Raw genomic sequence first — 16,615 nt, forward strand, 5'->3', positions numbered from 1 at the left:
GTGCATAGATATTTATTATTGTTATGTCTTCTTGTTCTATTGACCCTCTCAGCATTAAGTAGCCACCTTCTTTGTCCTTTGTGATGGTTTTTACATTGACATTTATTTTATCAGAGATTAATATTGCTACTCGTGCTTTTTTCCCTTTGCCATTTGCTTGGAATATTTTCCCCCACCCTTTTATTTTTAGTGTGTCTTTATCTTTATTTTTCAGGTGTGTCTCTTGTAGACAACATATTGACGGATTTTGGGTTTTTTATCCAATCTGCTACTCTTTTTCTCTCTAGTGGTGCATTTAAACCATTCACATTCAGTATGATTATTGAGAGGCAAGGTTTTACTGCTATCATTGTGTTGGGTTCTTTTTGGTGTTGTTGCTAGTTACTTTGGACCATACAGCTTTCTGTGGTATGTCTGTAAAAAGGACTTCTCTGAGTCTTTCCTGCCACGTTGGTCTTGTTTTTACAAATTCTCTTAGGTTCTGCTTTTCTGAGAAAATCTTTATATCTCCTTCATGCTTTATGGATAATTTTTCTGGGTACAGTATTCTTGGTTGACAGTTGTATTCTTTGCGTGTTTGATATATGTCCTTCCACTCTCTTCTTGCTTGCACGGTTTCTGCTGAGAAATTAGCAGTTAATCTTATCTGTTCTCCCTTATAGGTTACTCTTTGTTTCTCCCTTGCTGCTTTCAAGATTCTCTCCTTGTCTTTGGTTCTGGCAATTTTAACTATGATAGGCCTTGATGTTTCTCTTTTGAGGTTTAGTCTATATGGTGTTTGCTGAACTTCTTGAATATATATTCTCTCATTCTCCATTATGCCTGGGAAGTTTTCCTCTAGCAATTCTTCACAACTTTTTCAGTGACTTTACTGGCTTCTTCCTGTTCTGGGATTCCAATGATGTGCATGTTATTTCTCTTGATGGTGTCCCACATTATTCTAAGGTTTTCTTCTTTTTCTTTCTTTTTTTGAGTCTGCTTTTTGCTCTAGCAGATCAGTGGTGACAATTCTGTCTTCAATTTCACTGATTCTGTGTTCCATCTCATCAACTCTGTTCATATGTCCCTCCATCATGTTGACAGCCTCTGAAACATTGGACCTTATATTTTGGATAGTGGATTCTTGTTTTTCCAGTGCCGCTAATGCCTTGTTTGTTTTCTATGCTTTGTTCTGCATTGTTTGTTTGTTTTTTTCCTCCTCCTTGTTTTTGCTTGTAATTCCTATAATTCCTCCAGTTTTTCTTTCATCCATTGAAAATATTCAATCATTATTCTTTTTTTTTTTTTGCAGTTGGCATTCCTTTATTTCCTCATTGGCCTGGATGGCTGAGAACAGAATACAGATAAAGGCACTGGGGCACATGGGACTCAAACACAAAGCTGTGAGGGGAGGAGCTGCCTGGGGTTGGGGTGGGAGGTGTAACTATGAATGAGTGGGACAGTGTGGAAAGATGGAGATCCTCCCAGAACTGAGAAAAAGGCCCTTCGGGTGTGGAAGCAACACTAGAATTGGGCTTGGCAGAGGCTGCATGGGAGGGCTATGGAGTGTGAGATGGGTGTGCTGGGAGAGGGAGTGACTTAAGATAAGAAGTGTCTGAAAACCAGGGGTATGAAAACTTGGCCATGACAGGTCACTCAGGTTGAGGCATGCCCTGACTGTTGGCTGAGAAACTGGTGCTCAGGGCTAGGAGCATGAAGAGGCCTGTGGGTCATAGAACCAATGAAATCATGGCTGCAGATGGCATCAGCCCTGGGAGTCCAGGGGTCCAAGGTGACTCCAATGGCAAGGCGGTGAGGGGAAGGTCTGGGGTTCTCATTCAGGAATACATAGTCAGCTGCAGCCACTCCTGGATGTTCACCTGGATTTGTCCAGTGCAGTCTTTGTCAAGTGATTTGAAGGCAAGGAACATGGCATCCAGCCTGACCAGGCAGCTGATGAAGTTGTCAAAATCCATGTTCCCTCCCTCGTCCGAATAGCATCGGATGATCATATTGTAAAGATGCTGATTCAGATGGAAGCCTGCTGTCTCAAAAGCCCCTGGGAGTTCTCTGCTGGAGATGGTCCCTGAGCGGTCAACATCAAACCGTTTGTATATGGCCTGCCACTTTTTTATGTTGTTCCATAGGTACTTGAATTCCTCAAAGCCCAGCTTGCCTGTGGTATCGCTATCCATCACAGCCACCATGCTTCGACAAGTGTCAATGCCAAAACCATCTGTCTTCAGATCAGGATGTCGAGTCACAATTTTGTTGAGAATGTTCATGAGTTCTGTGGCGCTGACTTCCATGTCATCGCCAGCCAACTGGGCAAATAGTTTTCGGAACTGCCGCACTTCCTCACTCTCATTTGCCTCAATGTTGGAGAAATGGGTACGTGGCGGCACCTCACTCACACGTCGGACAGTCCGCTCATCCCAATCATTATTCTTTTAAATTCTGTGTCAGAAAGTTCCATCAGACTTTCTGCCTTCAGGAAATCCATTGATATTGCGTCACCCTTTGTGGGTGGCATCTTGCTTTGCTCTTGTGTATTGTGTGGGCTAGCTTGTATTCTTCAAGACATTGTTATGTTCTGGATCTGAAGACAATGCTCTAGAGATCAGTTGGGTAGCTACCCCACTTGTGTGTTTCTCTGAACTTCTGACTTCGGGGGAAATGTCAGTTCAGAGCCTGTGAGAGCAACCTCTTATTGGTAAGACAGGTCAAGGTGCTCCCGATTAAAGACAAGTTGATTGCCTGGACTTGTAGGCACCGTTGTGGAGCCAAATGGATTGAGGCAGGCACAGGGTTGGGGTGATCACAAGGGCAGGTCAAACACTTGGGGGAACCTCGCTTAGACCTCAGCTGTCTGGATGTACTCACGATTGGGGTCCCTACACAAATTCCCACTGTCCATTTCCTACCCAGTGGTTTTCACTCGGTGGTCCCTGCCCCATGCCACTTACAAAGGTACCCTCATGTAGCAGCCCCTGCCCAAGCAGGGTCCTGGATCCAATGGGACCTGAAAAATAGTCAAATTCACCCCAACCCACTAAGCTCTGGCTGGCCTGCAGAGTCCACAAAAGTTCAGACAGATTACCAGTGGCTGGCTCGTTCCTGGGCAGTTGGTGTGGCCCAAAGAGAGCTTGGTCAAATTCCCCACCAGTGGGCATGCCCTTGGATGCTTTCCCAGGTAATAGGCAGTGCCCCAGAATACCCAGTCAGGATCCTACCAGCCTTTCTCTTGCCAGATTAGCTCCACAGCAGCTCGGCTGGTGGCTTTAGGTGATGACTGGATCCACAGCATGGCTTTGCCTTCCTGCAGCTCCAAAAGGAACTTTTGCAACAGAAGTTCTGATTTGAAAGCCTACTGTCCATGGCTAGTTGGATTGCTTGGTCTCTGTGCAGTGTGAAGGACTCTCTAGTGGTCCTTGGGTGCAGTGGGGGTCACAGGGCTGTGGTGTGGGCAGAGGTGCATAGTTGTGGAGCTGCCATGGAGGGATGGGAAGGAAGCACGGGGCTTGGGGGGCATGGGGACACAGGGCTGGGACACTACCACTGGGAGGCAGGGGGCGGGGTTTGGGTGCTGCTGGGGGTTTATGTGGCGGCAGGCCCTGCGGTGGAGTCACGTGGCAGTGGGCCGCAGGGGGTGTCATGCAGTGGCTGTCACTCCTCTGGGGTCACACTATGTGCGGGTGCAGTTGCTTCTTGGGGTCATGTGGTGATCAGCAGCAGTTGCTCCACTGGAATCTCATGGAAGCTGCAGGTGGTCAGTTGCTCCTCCAGAGTCACACAGTGGTAAATGGGTACTCCCTACTGGCTCCTGGTAGGTGGGTTCCACAGTGGCTTGGCTGGTGTCTTTTGGCTGAGACTCAGCTATCCTGTGTGTGGTTCAAATTCCAGCTCTCCGGTTGCGCTCCCATTTCTTTCTTTACAATGTCTGATTTTCCTACATTCATGCTTCTCACATTCCACATTCCAATCATCTGCTAGTCTAAGTGTGTTCTATTATATACATAGGGTTTCTGAAGGCCTGCTATTTCAGAAGTAGATGGCTAATTCTTCTTCCTAGTATGCCTTAATTTGAATACTCAGCTTTAGAACAGTGTCAGGCAGACATTTACAGAAAGGAGCAGATGAAAGACATTTCCCCATTATAGAAGTAACCATTAGATTCAAGGTTGCATACCCCTCTGCCTTCCCCTTTGGCATGTGTATCTTATCTCTTTCCCCTCTCCACCAGCATCTGGAGGACAACTATCTGGCCAAAGGACTGGAAGAGATCTATATTTATTCCTATCAAAAAAAAGGTGAACTGACAAAGTGTGGAAATTATCGAACAATATCACTAATATCACACACAAGCAAAATTCTGCTAAAGATTATAAAAAATTATTAGAACAGTATATTAACAGAGAACTATCAGAAATACAAGCTGGATTTAGAAGAGGCCATGCACTAGAGAAATTATCGCCAATGTCAGATGTATCTTGGCTTAAAGCAAAAAGTACCAGAGGAATGTCTATCTATGTTTCATTGACTATACAAAGACATTTGACTGTGCAGATCACAAAAAATCGTGGCTAACCTTGAGAAGAATGGGAATTCCAGAACACTTGATTGTGCTCATGCAAACCCTATACTTGGACCAGGAAGTAGTCATCAGAACAGAGCAAAGAAACACTGCATGGTTCAAAAGTAGGAAAGGAGTACATCAGCGGTACATCCTGTCTCTATATGTTTTTCAATCTATATGTGGAACAGATCATTTGAGAGGCTGGACTTTATGAGAAGGAGTGCGGCATCAGGATTGGAGGAAGATTCATCAACAATGTGCCTTATGAAGATGACATAACCTTGCTTGCTGAAACTAAAGAGTACCTGAAGCATTTGCTGCAGAAGGTCAAGGATGTAGTCTTAAACATAGATTGAAGCTTAACATCATAAAGACAAATATTCTTACCACTGGGCAAATTGGCAGCACCATGATGGATGAAGAAGAGATTGAAGTTAACAATTTCAGCTTGCTTGGTTCCACAATTAACATTCTTGGCACCAGCAATTAGGAAGTAAAAAGATGAATTGCATTGGGAAAGACTGCTGTCAGGTACCTCTCCAGAGTCCTGAGGAGCAATGATGTCAATTTAGAGTCTAATGTGTGCCTGATTCAGGCCATGGTCTTTGCAATCACATGCTATGCATCAGAGAGTTGCACAATGACTAAAGATGACAGAAGAAGAATCAATGCCTTTGAGTTGGGGTGCTGGAGAAGAGACTATCAGAACAACAAATAGATTTGTCTTGGAGAGGGTGAAACCAAGTTTCTACTTGGAGGCTAGGATTTTGAGGCTCTTTCTCACATACTTTGGGCATGTGACCAAGAGGGACTAGTCCTTGGAGAAGGACATCATGCTTGAAAGGGTAGAGTGACTATGCAGAAGACCCTAGATGAGATTGATTGACATGATAACTAGGACAATGAGATTAGATATGTTGGAGTCAGTGAGACTGGCTCAGGATAGGGCAGGGTTCAGAACTGTAGTATATAGGATTGATATGAGTCATAGGCAATTCAATGGCCATAACAACTACAATAACAAGTGGTTGAAAGGTTTAAGACATCATGTGTATAAAAAAAATAAGGTCTTGCTAAATGGAAATTATATAAGAGTTTCTAGGCACTGCAGAGATCAGAATGATGAGAATCATAATCTGGTCATGTGTTTTGTGGTAGTCCTGATCCCTATCATAATAGATCCCTATTATCATCCTACACCTTCCTTACAAGCACCTTCCATTCCAACCAGACTGACAACCCTGGATATTGCAAACTCTTCCTCTTTTCCTGCTTTGGCACCTGTCCCCACTTCTCCAATTGCCACTGTTTTTTTAAGACCTAGCTTAAATTTTGTCTCCTTTTGTCCCTGGTTCCAGAAAGAGTTTTAACATTTCTTGTCACTAGAGAAAGAGCTTTCACATTTCTAATAACTAATTCTCATAACTTAGACCTATCTTCCCACTCACTGAACTAATTAAGCCCTAGCCTCTAGACCCAGCATTTAGAAAACCCCTAAGTAGGGCCTCAAAGCTGAAACAAGAAGGACAGAAGGGAACAGTTCCTGGCTTCCTTGCAACTTGAGTTTTTCATTCCTTGTAAATTTTAGGACCAGCTGAAGAAGTCCAAAGTCCTAACACTGTCTAGGGCAGATCCTCACACCTTAGTCAGATTCGAACTCTCTCTAATTTCTTATAAGAAAGACTCAGTTCCAGCCTGGGTGATTAATCCCTTGAGCCCCTCAGGGATTAAAGCTAACCACTTTAACAATCTTGAACTTTAGTCCCAAGACTCTGCTTTTTGGAGCAGAGTGCCAGGGGACTTTCTGAAGAGTTGTAAGAGAAATTATGAAGTAACAGACCCCCTAAAAGGAGGAAATGGACTTCTTCCCTAGGCAACCTGGTTGAGGCCCTCTTTCCTGTGAGAGACTGAACCCAGAGCTCAGATCTTTGCATCTCCCTCTTGTCTCCCCAAACCACAGGGCCTGAGGTGTGAAAAAAACAGAAAAAACCCTAAAACACAAAACCCAAAAAAAACCACTGGGGGAGGGGGAGTGGCAGAGAAGACCCAGGTGCACATTTCACACCTTGACCACAAGTAGGGTCCTGAAAACTTTACTCTGACTAACTTCCTCTTCTAGGTTTCACTCTGGCTGCTCTCGAGAGCAGAGCTTGAGGGTGCAACTGCCAGAACCCAGATTATAGACTCCTGGCTAAGTAGATCTCCTCAAGAGCTCTGAGTGGACCTGAGGGCTGCTTGGAATTGGAAAAGGCCAAAGTAAAGGGTCAGTTAAAGGTATGGCTCAGCCTCATGACACAGGAATCTTCCTGGTTATCTTAGCCATGAAACCTGATACAGTTATGCCATTGAAAGACCTGAAATAGTTTAGTGTGGAAAGTTTCTAGCCAGGATGAAGAAACTGTTGTTCACTGAATCTATAATCTGTGTCAGATAGTTTAAATACTCTTTTGCTTGCAGTTTACAAAGCAACCCTATCAAATGTGTGCCACCCTTATGCTCATTTTTCAGATGAGGAAACTGAGGCAAAAAGAGAGGTGAAAGGATTTGCCCAAGATCACACGGCTAGTAAACCCGAGGATTAGATTAGCATTGTCAAACTCTACCAGCTAACACAAAGGGCAACCTTTCTGAAACACAAGCCCTTGGCTCAAACCCACACCTGCACATGCCACAAGACATCACACACGCCATAAGAAATTCCCAGTGGCCAATGTTCCTGTCACTCAACATTCTCAATTGTTTTTCTACTAAGTGCTAGAAGCCTTATAGCTTTGATTATCTCCATTCATCTTGTAAGAATCCTGCTGAGAAAACCAGGTCAAAAAGGTTCTAGTTTGTCCAAAGACACATTAACCTTGAACAGAATGGTGTAAGGGTTGGAACCCATGTAAGTTTAGTGTTCTTTTCACTGTGCATCACAATGACATCAAAAGCAATGGCAGTTCCAAGGAGTATTCTGGCTGAACTTTTCTCAAGATAATATATGTTTGTTCTTTTGGCAGTTCATGGGATAGTAAGTATTCTTCTCCAGCACCACAGCTCAAAAGCATCAATTGTTCTGTAATCTTCATTCATTGTCCAGCTCACAGATGCATAGCAAGTGATTGAAATGACCATGGCCTGAGGCCATGGTCTTAGTCTTAAACTGGTCTTAGACTTTAAACTGTTATCATTGCTCTTCAGGACTTTGGAGAAGTCTCTGACAGATTGTCCCAATTCTATACATCTCCTGATCTCCTGACTGGTGATACCAAAAGTGTTGGTTGCATGTAAAGTGAAATCATTGACAATTAAAACTTTTCTCCGTCTATTTAAAAAAAAAAAAAAGCAATGGCAGTAGCGCATGGTCACTAGCCCAGGCTGACTTGTCAGAGCAGACTACTCAGAAGAAAAGTTCTCTTCACCTTTCTAAAGCCCTTGTCCTGACCTTCTCTCATATTATCCTCATGTAACAATTAAGGCTTAGACATAGGAAGAAGACCAGAAATTTCTAGAAATCTACATTTCCTATGATGCTATCAAGTAGCCCTCCATTCCAACTTATGATGACTTCATATGCTACAGAGTACAACTGCTCTATAGGGGTTTTTTTTACTATCATCTATGAGGAATAAGATCACTAGGCTTTTTTCCAGGAAGTCACTGGGTATACTCAAATTGCCAATCTTTTTTTTTAAACTTTTATTTATTTATTTTTCCCCCCAACCTTCAGCAACCCAGTAGGACAGAGTAGAACTGTCTGATAAGGTTTCAAAGACTAAATCTTTATGGAACTGGGCTGGTTTATCTTTCTCCCTCAGAGAAGCTAGTGAATTTGAACTACTGACCTTTCGTCAGTAGATTAATGTCTAAACACTACACCACTGGAGCTCCAAAATTTGTCACAGAAAATTATACTTCTCAGGGTGGCTGTCTGTCTCACCTACTCCAAAGAATTGAAAATGGCACAAGGATTAAGAGTGTGTGGTTAAAATGCCCGAGTTTAAAGTTACACGCTGCCACTTAAAAATCTTATGAACTTTAAGATTCAAGAAAAGTTACAGCTAACTCACCAGTTTCTCCTCTGAGAATAGAGGGTAATAGCATCCCCTTTAAAAAGACTGTTACAGAAATGAAATGAGCTGACATATGTAAAACTCTTAGAACAGCACCTGGCACACAGAAACTCAATAAATGTTGTTTATGATGATATCCAGACCAATTTTCAAGAGCATCTTTGATGTCTCAACAGAGTAGACACACAATAAATACTACTGAAAGAATCAACTATTCATTTGGACTTTAATAAAGTATGTTCTAAACACTAGTAACTTTAGGCATTCTGAGGGCCTAGTGGATTGGGAGCTGTACTGCCAATCCAAAGGTGGGGAGATTGAAACCACTAGCAGTTGTGAGGGAGAAACATGGACTATCTCCTCCAATGCAATTTAAAGCCTTTGATAATTCATATTAAAACCTATAAAAGCCCGCCAAAGGGCTTTTGAGTCTGTTCCAACTCAGCAGCAATATATTTTGAGGTGGCGCTGTTGTTGTTATGTGCCATTGAGTCAACTATAATTCATAGCAACTCTATGAAATTGCCAATCTTTAGGTTATCAACTGTTTGCACTATCCAAACTCCTTATATTCACATGGACTAATACAGTTTCAATACATATTTGGAGGACTCACATTGAGTTAATAATTTCTTCTGGCAGAATATATTTTCAAGATTATGATTTATTCTTATCATATTTCATAAATAAAAAGACAATTTTTATATCAAGAAAGGCCATAAATGAAGAATATAAGACCACCTTTTAAATGAAACAAATTTAGCTTTTTGTCCTGTTTTTCCTCATTAGTTCCCAGTGAAATCAATCCTCCTTACAAATCAAAACTGGTAAACTGTGGTCCAGGTTGTCCTGCCCTTTCCTCACTTCCCACAGGTAGTGATCACTTTCCATGTCCTATCTATCTTAACTAGTATGATTTCTGGAACTCACCTGTCTTCTCCACTTGCACTGTTCCTGACATCCTCTAGGCCTTCCTTTCCCTCTGTCTTGGTCCTGGAGATGATAACCTGTTTTAGGGGAAGGATGGTAATATTTGTCCATAACTGCTGGGGGTGTGAAAAGGCCTGGATGCCTAGGAAGCTCACTCTTTGTTAACTAGCTAGAACTGAGTTCTAGATATAAGCATAGAGGCTTTGGTGAAACAATCTGTCAGCAAACGAGACCCTAAGGCATTTGTTTTCCCCCTTTTCACCTTGAGACAAGGGAAAATAGAGCAAATGGTGAAACTGCTTGGGAGAACTGTCACACAACTGTCATAACTCCTAGTGCAATGATGTAAAACTACTATTTTACAGCTTTACTGAAAATTAGAAGGTCTGAATGGATTTCTCCTCCACTCCATTCCCTTTTGTCTCACTCTAAAAGCAATTGCTCTCCTGAATGTATGGTGTCTCTAGTTTTTGTGTTTAAATTATTAGGATGAATACCAAGATAATATGATATTGTTTTCTGCATGTGGCTTTTAGAATTTACTTAAGTAATATCAAACTACACACAATATCTTGTAATTTATTTCCCCACATCCTTGATCTGCAATGAAGTCATTGGTTTTCCATGACAGAACTACGTTAAATTATGTAGCTTTAGTTTATTTTCTCCTAACAGTAGTATATCACAGTTTGTCTACTAAAAAAAAAGAAATTTGAAGACAGTATGATACTAAGAGCATTAAAGCCTTTCCCATTTTTAGGTCTGTTTCATCATGATCAAAAAGTGTTCATCTCACCTCACAGGGGAATGAGGCAACATCAAAGAGGATTGTTGTTGTTGATATATGCCATCGAGTTACTACTACCCTATGTGTAATAACTCTGAACTCTAAGAGGATACCGACTTAAAATAGCACAGGCACATTAGTCAGTATTTAACAGGTAGTTTCTTTTCTTTTTCCTTTCCCCTATAAATTAATAAGCAGGCCTAATAGGAAAGTTATATAGTCTTTAAAATATTTTAGTTGCTTTAAGAATTTAAAAAAAAGTTTAGACTTGTCGTAGAGTGGGAGATGACTCATAACTGACCCACCATTGAGTTCCAAGGCTGTAAATCACATAGGAGGAGATTATCTATCTTCTCATATAGTAGGAGATTAACCATCTTTCTCACTGGTAGATTTGAACCACCAAAGAGATGTAGACTGGGTTAGCATCACAACTCCTTACGAACTTACACTATCAGAAGTTATTTTAACTTTGGAGACAGTGCCAGTGGTTGTGTAAAGATAAAGTTTCCCAAAGGAGGTGACAACTGCCTGATGATCATAGAGTCCTTGCATCTGTTCCTGTTAGGGGCCAGGACATTTCATACACCAAGCTTGGGTGATGAGGAACTTGATATTCCACCTATATCTCCTTGGATGATGATCCCACACTGGCTATCTTAGATGTGGTTGGCTACTGTGATGACCTGGCAGACCCTTCCTCCTCACACGATGGCCACTTTTCAGCCCAATATGGGGTCCAAATATTGAACATGCTTGTGGGCATGACTCATGGCTTGATGGAGCAAAGCAAGGGTCTCCTGAGTGGGAGCTTGACCATGGACTTGGAGCATTCTATAGGAACTCACTACAGTGCCAACCTACTTGTTACAATAGATGTGCCAATGATAGACATGACATCTGGCTTAGTGGGGCATAGCCATTTGACCACCATTGATCAGTCAAAACTGAGTCATCAACTTGGTTTAAGCTTAGGGGATGGCATTATCCTGCCTACTACCCAGTCATCTGAGGATAATCTTTCAATCACCCCTTCACCTATTAATTAACTTCGTGAGGATGGTGTTGAAGATTTCTTCATTGCCAGACAATATTTGTGGAAGAAGCATGGAAAAAGCAGATAGCCCCTCTCACTGTCAGTTTGTTGGCAACTTGACAGCGACACCCTGATATGGGTAAAAACAATGGAGATACACCACTCTGGGAGAGGATCAGAAAGTCAATCCAGCTCAGTTTTATTGGGACTGCAGAGCACTTAATATACAACCAGGAAAACAGAAAGACAGGATAGGGTGGGCTTACAGATGTGGGACATGTGGATTGGTTAGGAAAACCTCAGCCTTGTGCGGACCACTCCCAGCTCAACAGACCCAGCAGCCGTCTTCCCAGGTGGCAAGCTTTCTCAAGCTGGTACAGCCAAACACAGGGGAGTTTTCTCTACCCTGTATTAAAGGCCATTGGGAGGCTTGCATTTTTCTGGAGGTTAGGTGATCTGTCATGGTTGAAGGCCCACCCTTCCTCCCCAACATTCTGCAACAGGCCCCAAAGAAGAGAAGGAAGAAAGATCCTAATGCACCTCAAAAAGCAGTTTCCACATATGCTTTATTCCCCCCCCCCATAATACAGAGGCTGCAATCAAGGGGCAGAATCCCAATACCACTTTTGGGGATGTTTAAAAAATTGTGGCCTCTATGTGGGACAGTCTTGGAGAAAAGCAGAAACAGGGTTTATATGCTGAAAACGGAAGCTACCAAGAAAGAGTATCTGAAGGCTCTTACTGCTTAAAAAGACAACCAAGAGTATCAGTCTACTGTAAAGAAAGTAGAATTGGATCCAGCACAGGGCCCTCTCCACCTCCCATGGCTACTGTTGATCAAGCATCTCCAGAACCAACCTCAACTGAGCCCCCTGCTTTATCCCCTTCCATTGTTGTTAATGCTACTCTTTTCTTTGTATGTTGCAAACCAGGCATCTTCAGGGGTTGGGGGCCAGCCAAATATCACCAAATTGATTATTATTAAGCAGGTATTACCTTTCTCTATTACTTTGTCTCAAGGATGGATGGTTATTGTTATTCCAGCTACAGTGGTGACCTCTTGTGGGCTCCAGCTAGGCCAAACCAGTACAACTACTATCCAGCCCAGCCAGCAAGCCCAGATTATCACTCAGTCAGTATCACAGGCAGCAGCAGCTGCTACTGCTTCTACGCAACTGCCTCCACCTCAATTATAGCCTCCTCCATTTCAACAAATGCCTCAGCAAGTGATCATTGTGCAGCAACCTCCCCTGCTCCAGGCTATGCAACAACCTCCATCTCAGAAAGTTCGAATCCATTTACAGCAACAGCCACCTCCTCTGCAGATCAAAATTGTGGCTCCACCCACTGGAAAGTAGTTTTGAGCAGCTTATGAACAACAAACCTGAGACCTGTACAGTGGAAGCAACCTCTCCTGAGACAATCTGTGAAATGATCACAGATGTAGTTCCAGAGGCTGAGTTCCCTTATCATCAGATGGATGTTGAATTGATGAGTGCATCTCCTGTGACACTGTCACCTCAGCCTCAATGTGTGAACTCAGGGTGTGAGAATCTTTCCTTTGTAAGCAAAGACTGGGACAACACAGCAATGAGTGAAGCATTGCAGGAATATGGTCTTGGCCTGGGTAACCTCAAGAAATTAAAACACAGTGGTATTTGTGAAATAGTTCTCTTTCTTCTACAAGCCAGTGAAGACATCTCTGCTTGAAATGTATTCAAAAGTCCATTTTTGAAGTACAAGCTGATTTCTGATGTTGGGGTTTCTAAACCTATGATGGCCCTTCAGCAGGAACCAGGCTGTGGAGCAAAGCTATCTAGTTTGCTGTAACCTGGAACTGTGTTTTACTTTCAAGTGCAAGCAGAAAAGCTAGTAATAGCAGAAAGAAGGATGAAAGAAATATGGACAATCAAAAAATATGGATGATAAATAGGGATGGTGATGGGTGTTTGAAGTAATTTGTTGGTATGATTGTCTTAGGATTTGAAAAAAAATTATTAAAATGGGAGAGTACTCAGCATTGAGCCTCGGGGGAAGAAAAGAGAAACTATTTTAATTTAAATTTAATCCATTTAGTAGTCCAATCTATACAATCATGTAGAGGTCAATTCTAGCTTAGGAAAGATGAAAATAAATTATAATTTCTTGAGCACTGAAAATAACCAGTTCAGGAAAAGCCCTAGCAGAGTAGTTTTCCTTCTTGTCCCAGCTATATGGTTTTTACACACTCCTCATAGAAGCTTCTACCAACTACCTCCTGCCCTTCCTAGGGCCCAAGCTTTTTGACCCTAAGCCTATTGCCACCTCTTTCACAATAGCTTTAATCAGTCAGTGCAGTGACAGGAAAAAGGATTTTTGTGATTTTGAGTCTCAATAGATTTTGTTGTAGATCACCTCATGGAAGAGGCTGCTGCTGTGAACCACTCAGAACTCTTTCTTCCTCTGTGCAGTGTAGGTTCCCAACCACAAGCACCCAAGCAGAGGGGTAAGCAACTGCCAAAACAACAGCCCAGCCATGGTCCCTGAGGTAAGTGCTATTTCCTAGCCTGGCCAGTCTACAGGTCTGAGAGTGAACGTAGGACAATAGGGAAACTTCAGGGCTGACCCACAACCCAAGGGTTCTGAAGGGTTGGGTAAGTAGGCAGATATTGCAGAGCTTAGGGTGAAGACACACTGGATGGGGGAATTAGGAAGCTAGCTTGGGCACTGACTTGCCTATATCTTCCTCTCATTCTGGTGCCTCAGCTGCAAATGTGTAATAGGTAGAGGCTCAGCTGTGATAAAGCTCCTTTCAGCTCTTTCAACTTTGGCTTTTCTATGCTGGATTTAATTTGCACTGGGATAGATGAAGGGGTAAGGAATATTTCCACTAGAGTTGGGGGTGGGACAGCCCCCAGTGGCGGGGACAGGCAAGGACCAGAGCAGAAATTTTATGTTTTGGAGCTGCAGCGATTTGAAGAGGCTTCCATGGGAGACAGAAAGTTTGGGTCCCCAGACAAGTGGGAAGTCTATAAGGAGGCATCTCGGTGACTGAAGTAGACACTGGGATCAACAAGCAATGAAGGAAGAAAAAGGAGACAGAAGAGAGAGTGCGGAGAGAGCTCTTTATATAGGAGAAGCCCTGGGTCACTGGATGGCCCAGAAAGTGAGAGAGAAGGTACCTTGAAAGGGGAAATTAGCATCTCAGAGCTAAAGTGGGACAGATGGAATTCAAAGAAAGGAATAGATAGTTAACAGAGCCTGTCTTATAGAGAAACTTCTTCAAAACCATTCATTAGACTAAATATTGAAGGAGTGATTGCAAAGGCTTTTACACAGTCCTTGCCTCCCTCTTCTCACAGATGAGCAAACATCAAGTTCTAGATGCCTCTAATTTTGCCTTCCTCCTGGAAAACTGTAGTTCTTCGTATGACTATGAGGAAAATGAGACCGACTTCTGCTGTGCCTCTTCACCCTGCCCACAGGATTTCAGCCTGAACTTTGATCGAGCCTTCCTACCAACCCTCTATGGCCTCCTCTTTCTACTGGGGTTGCTGGGCAATGGTGCAGTGGCAACCGTGCTGCTGAAGCAACGGGAAGTCCTGAGCAGCACTGACACCTTCTTGCTTAATCTGGCTGTGGCAGATGCACTGCTGGTGCTGACTCTCCCACTCTGGGCAGTGGATGCTGCTGTTCAGTGGGTCTTTGGCACTGGGCTCTGTAAAGTGGCAGGTGCTCTCTTCAATATAAATTTCTATGCAGGGGCCTTTCTGTTGGCCTGCATCAGTTTTGACCGCTACCTGAGCATAGTGCATGCCACTCAGCTCTACCGTCGTGGGCCCCCAACTCGAGTGGCCCTTACCTGTATAGTGGTTTGGGGGCTCTGTCTACTCTTTGCCCTCCCGGAACTAATCTTCCTGTCAGCCCACCATGACGAGCGCCTCAATGCCACCCACTGCCAGTACAACTTCCCTCAGGTGGGCCACACAGCTCTGAGAATGCTGCAACTGGTTGCTGGTTTTCTGCTGCCCCTGATGGTCATGGCCTACTGCTATGCCCGCATCCTGGCTGTACTGCTGGTCTCCAGAGGCCAACGGCGGCTGAGAGCCATGAGGATAGTGGTGGTAGTGGTGGTAGTCTTTGCTCTGTGCTGGACTCCATATCATCTAGTGGTTCTGGTGGACACCCTTATGGACTTGGGGGCCTTAGCCCGCGATTGTGGACGAGAAAAATTTGTTGATGTGGCTAAGTCAATTACCTCAGGTCTGGGCTTTATGCACTGCTGCCTCAACCCACTGTTATATGCCTTTGTAGGTGTCAAGTTCCGAGAACGTATGGGGATGTTGCTTATGCGCCTAGGTTATCCTAGCCAGAGAAGGCACAAACTCCATCTGCCTTCTCACCGTGATTCATCCTGGTCTGAGACCACAGAGGCTTCTTATTCAGGTTTATGAGGCTAAATTGGGGTCTCTCCTTTCCCTCATCTAGCCTGACTCTACTCACACTCCAGGATCCTCCCTTCTCTCTTGTCTGGGCTATCTCTGGCTCTTCCCATAGCCTTAATGCTCCACTCTCCAATATAGCAATCTGGGGCTGGAAGTTCCAGCACTTCAAGGTCTCTCAAGTAGCTAGCCTCCTGAGAGATTCAGGCACTCTTACTCCTATTGCTTCTAAAGTGGTTCTGTTCTGGTATTGGATCCCCATTGCCCTCTTATTTGGGTAAGTGTACCTTGGTCATTTCCATATGCAAACAAAAAAGAGGAAATGATTTTTTTGACTCCTTAATTCAGACCTGCTCAATAGTAATTGTGACTATGACTTCTCTGTATTTTCTTATTTTTGTTTTATGTCTAAAATCGTGCTTAATACTTTTCAATAAACAAGTTCATGAGGACCAACATATCTGAATGTATCATTGCAGCCAATCCAGACAATTGGTCTGGGCCAACAGACTCTGCCTCTGTGAGTAACTCTCTATAGTCTTCTTTGTCCTTCTGGGCATAGGAAAGTACCTAGACACTCTGGTACAGGATAAGCACTTGATCAGTATGTTGGCTAGACAATGGCATAATTTGGGAGAGGGGCCTTCAATTTTAAATAAGATATAGTCCTGCACTCCAGAAGGGAGAAACAGAGAATTAGCATAGAAGAAGTGACACGAACTAACAGTATCAATCAGTCTATGTCATGAGGCAGATGGACATGGGGATGGACCCATTTGTGAGGTCATCCTGAAAAGAGAGAACTGAATAGACCTGAAAAGGTAAGAAGTA

At 43.3% G+C, this 16,615-nt stretch overlaps 2 protein-coding genes and 1 pseudogene across 2 annotated transcripts; 2 read left to right on the forward strand and 1 right to left on the reverse strand.

Annotated features, from left to right (window-relative positions):
- Positions 1-1,817: 1,817 nt before the first annotated feature.
- LOC102877055 (calpain small subunit 1-like) lies at positions 1,818-2,936 on the reverse strand. Its single transcript, XM_006896007.1, has 2 exons — positions 2,904-2,936; positions 1,818-2,426 (listed from the first exon to the last, which is right to left on the reverse strand). Exons 1-2 carry the CDS (start codon positions 2,934-2,936, stop codon positions 1,818-1,820), a joined length of 642 nt encoding a protein of 213 aa, XP_006896069.1.
- A 214-nt stretch (positions 2,937-3,150) lies between these two features.
- On the forward strand, positions 3,151-13,032 carry LOC102877446 (annotated as a pseudogene).
- An 846-nt stretch (positions 13,033-13,878) lies between these two features.
- On the forward strand, positions 13,879-15,796 carry LOC102847381 (c-X-C chemokine receptor type 3-like). The gene is made up of 2 exons (XM_006895985.1): positions 13,879-13,890; positions 14,705-15,796. The coding sequence occupies exons 1-2, from the start codon at positions 13,879-13,881 to the stop codon at positions 15,794-15,796; spliced, it is 1,104 nt and encodes a 367-aa protein (XP_006896047.1).
- The last annotated feature ends 819 nt before the right edge of the window (positions 15,797-16,615 follow it).

Source organism: Elephantulus edwardii, unplaced genomic scaffold (genome assembly GCF_000299155.1).
Source record: "Elephantulus edwardii isolate Elephantulus edwardi_28Jun2011 unplaced genomic scaffold, EleEdw1.0 scaffold00178, whole genome shotgun sequence".
NCBI lineage: Eukaryota > Metazoa > Chordata > Mammalia > Macroscelidea > Macroscelididae > Elephantulus > Elephantulus edwardii.

Bases quoted from the DNA above. Each gene is read 5' to 3' on its own strand.
- LOC102877055 (XM_006896007.1), bottom strand. From the start codon at position 2,936: ATGGGGCAGGGACCACCGAGTGAAAACCACTGG. The intron at 2,427-2,903 runs GTAGGAAATGGA...AGAATTTAAAAG, and splicing joins CACCGAGTGAAAACCACTGG to AATAATGATTGGGATGAGCG.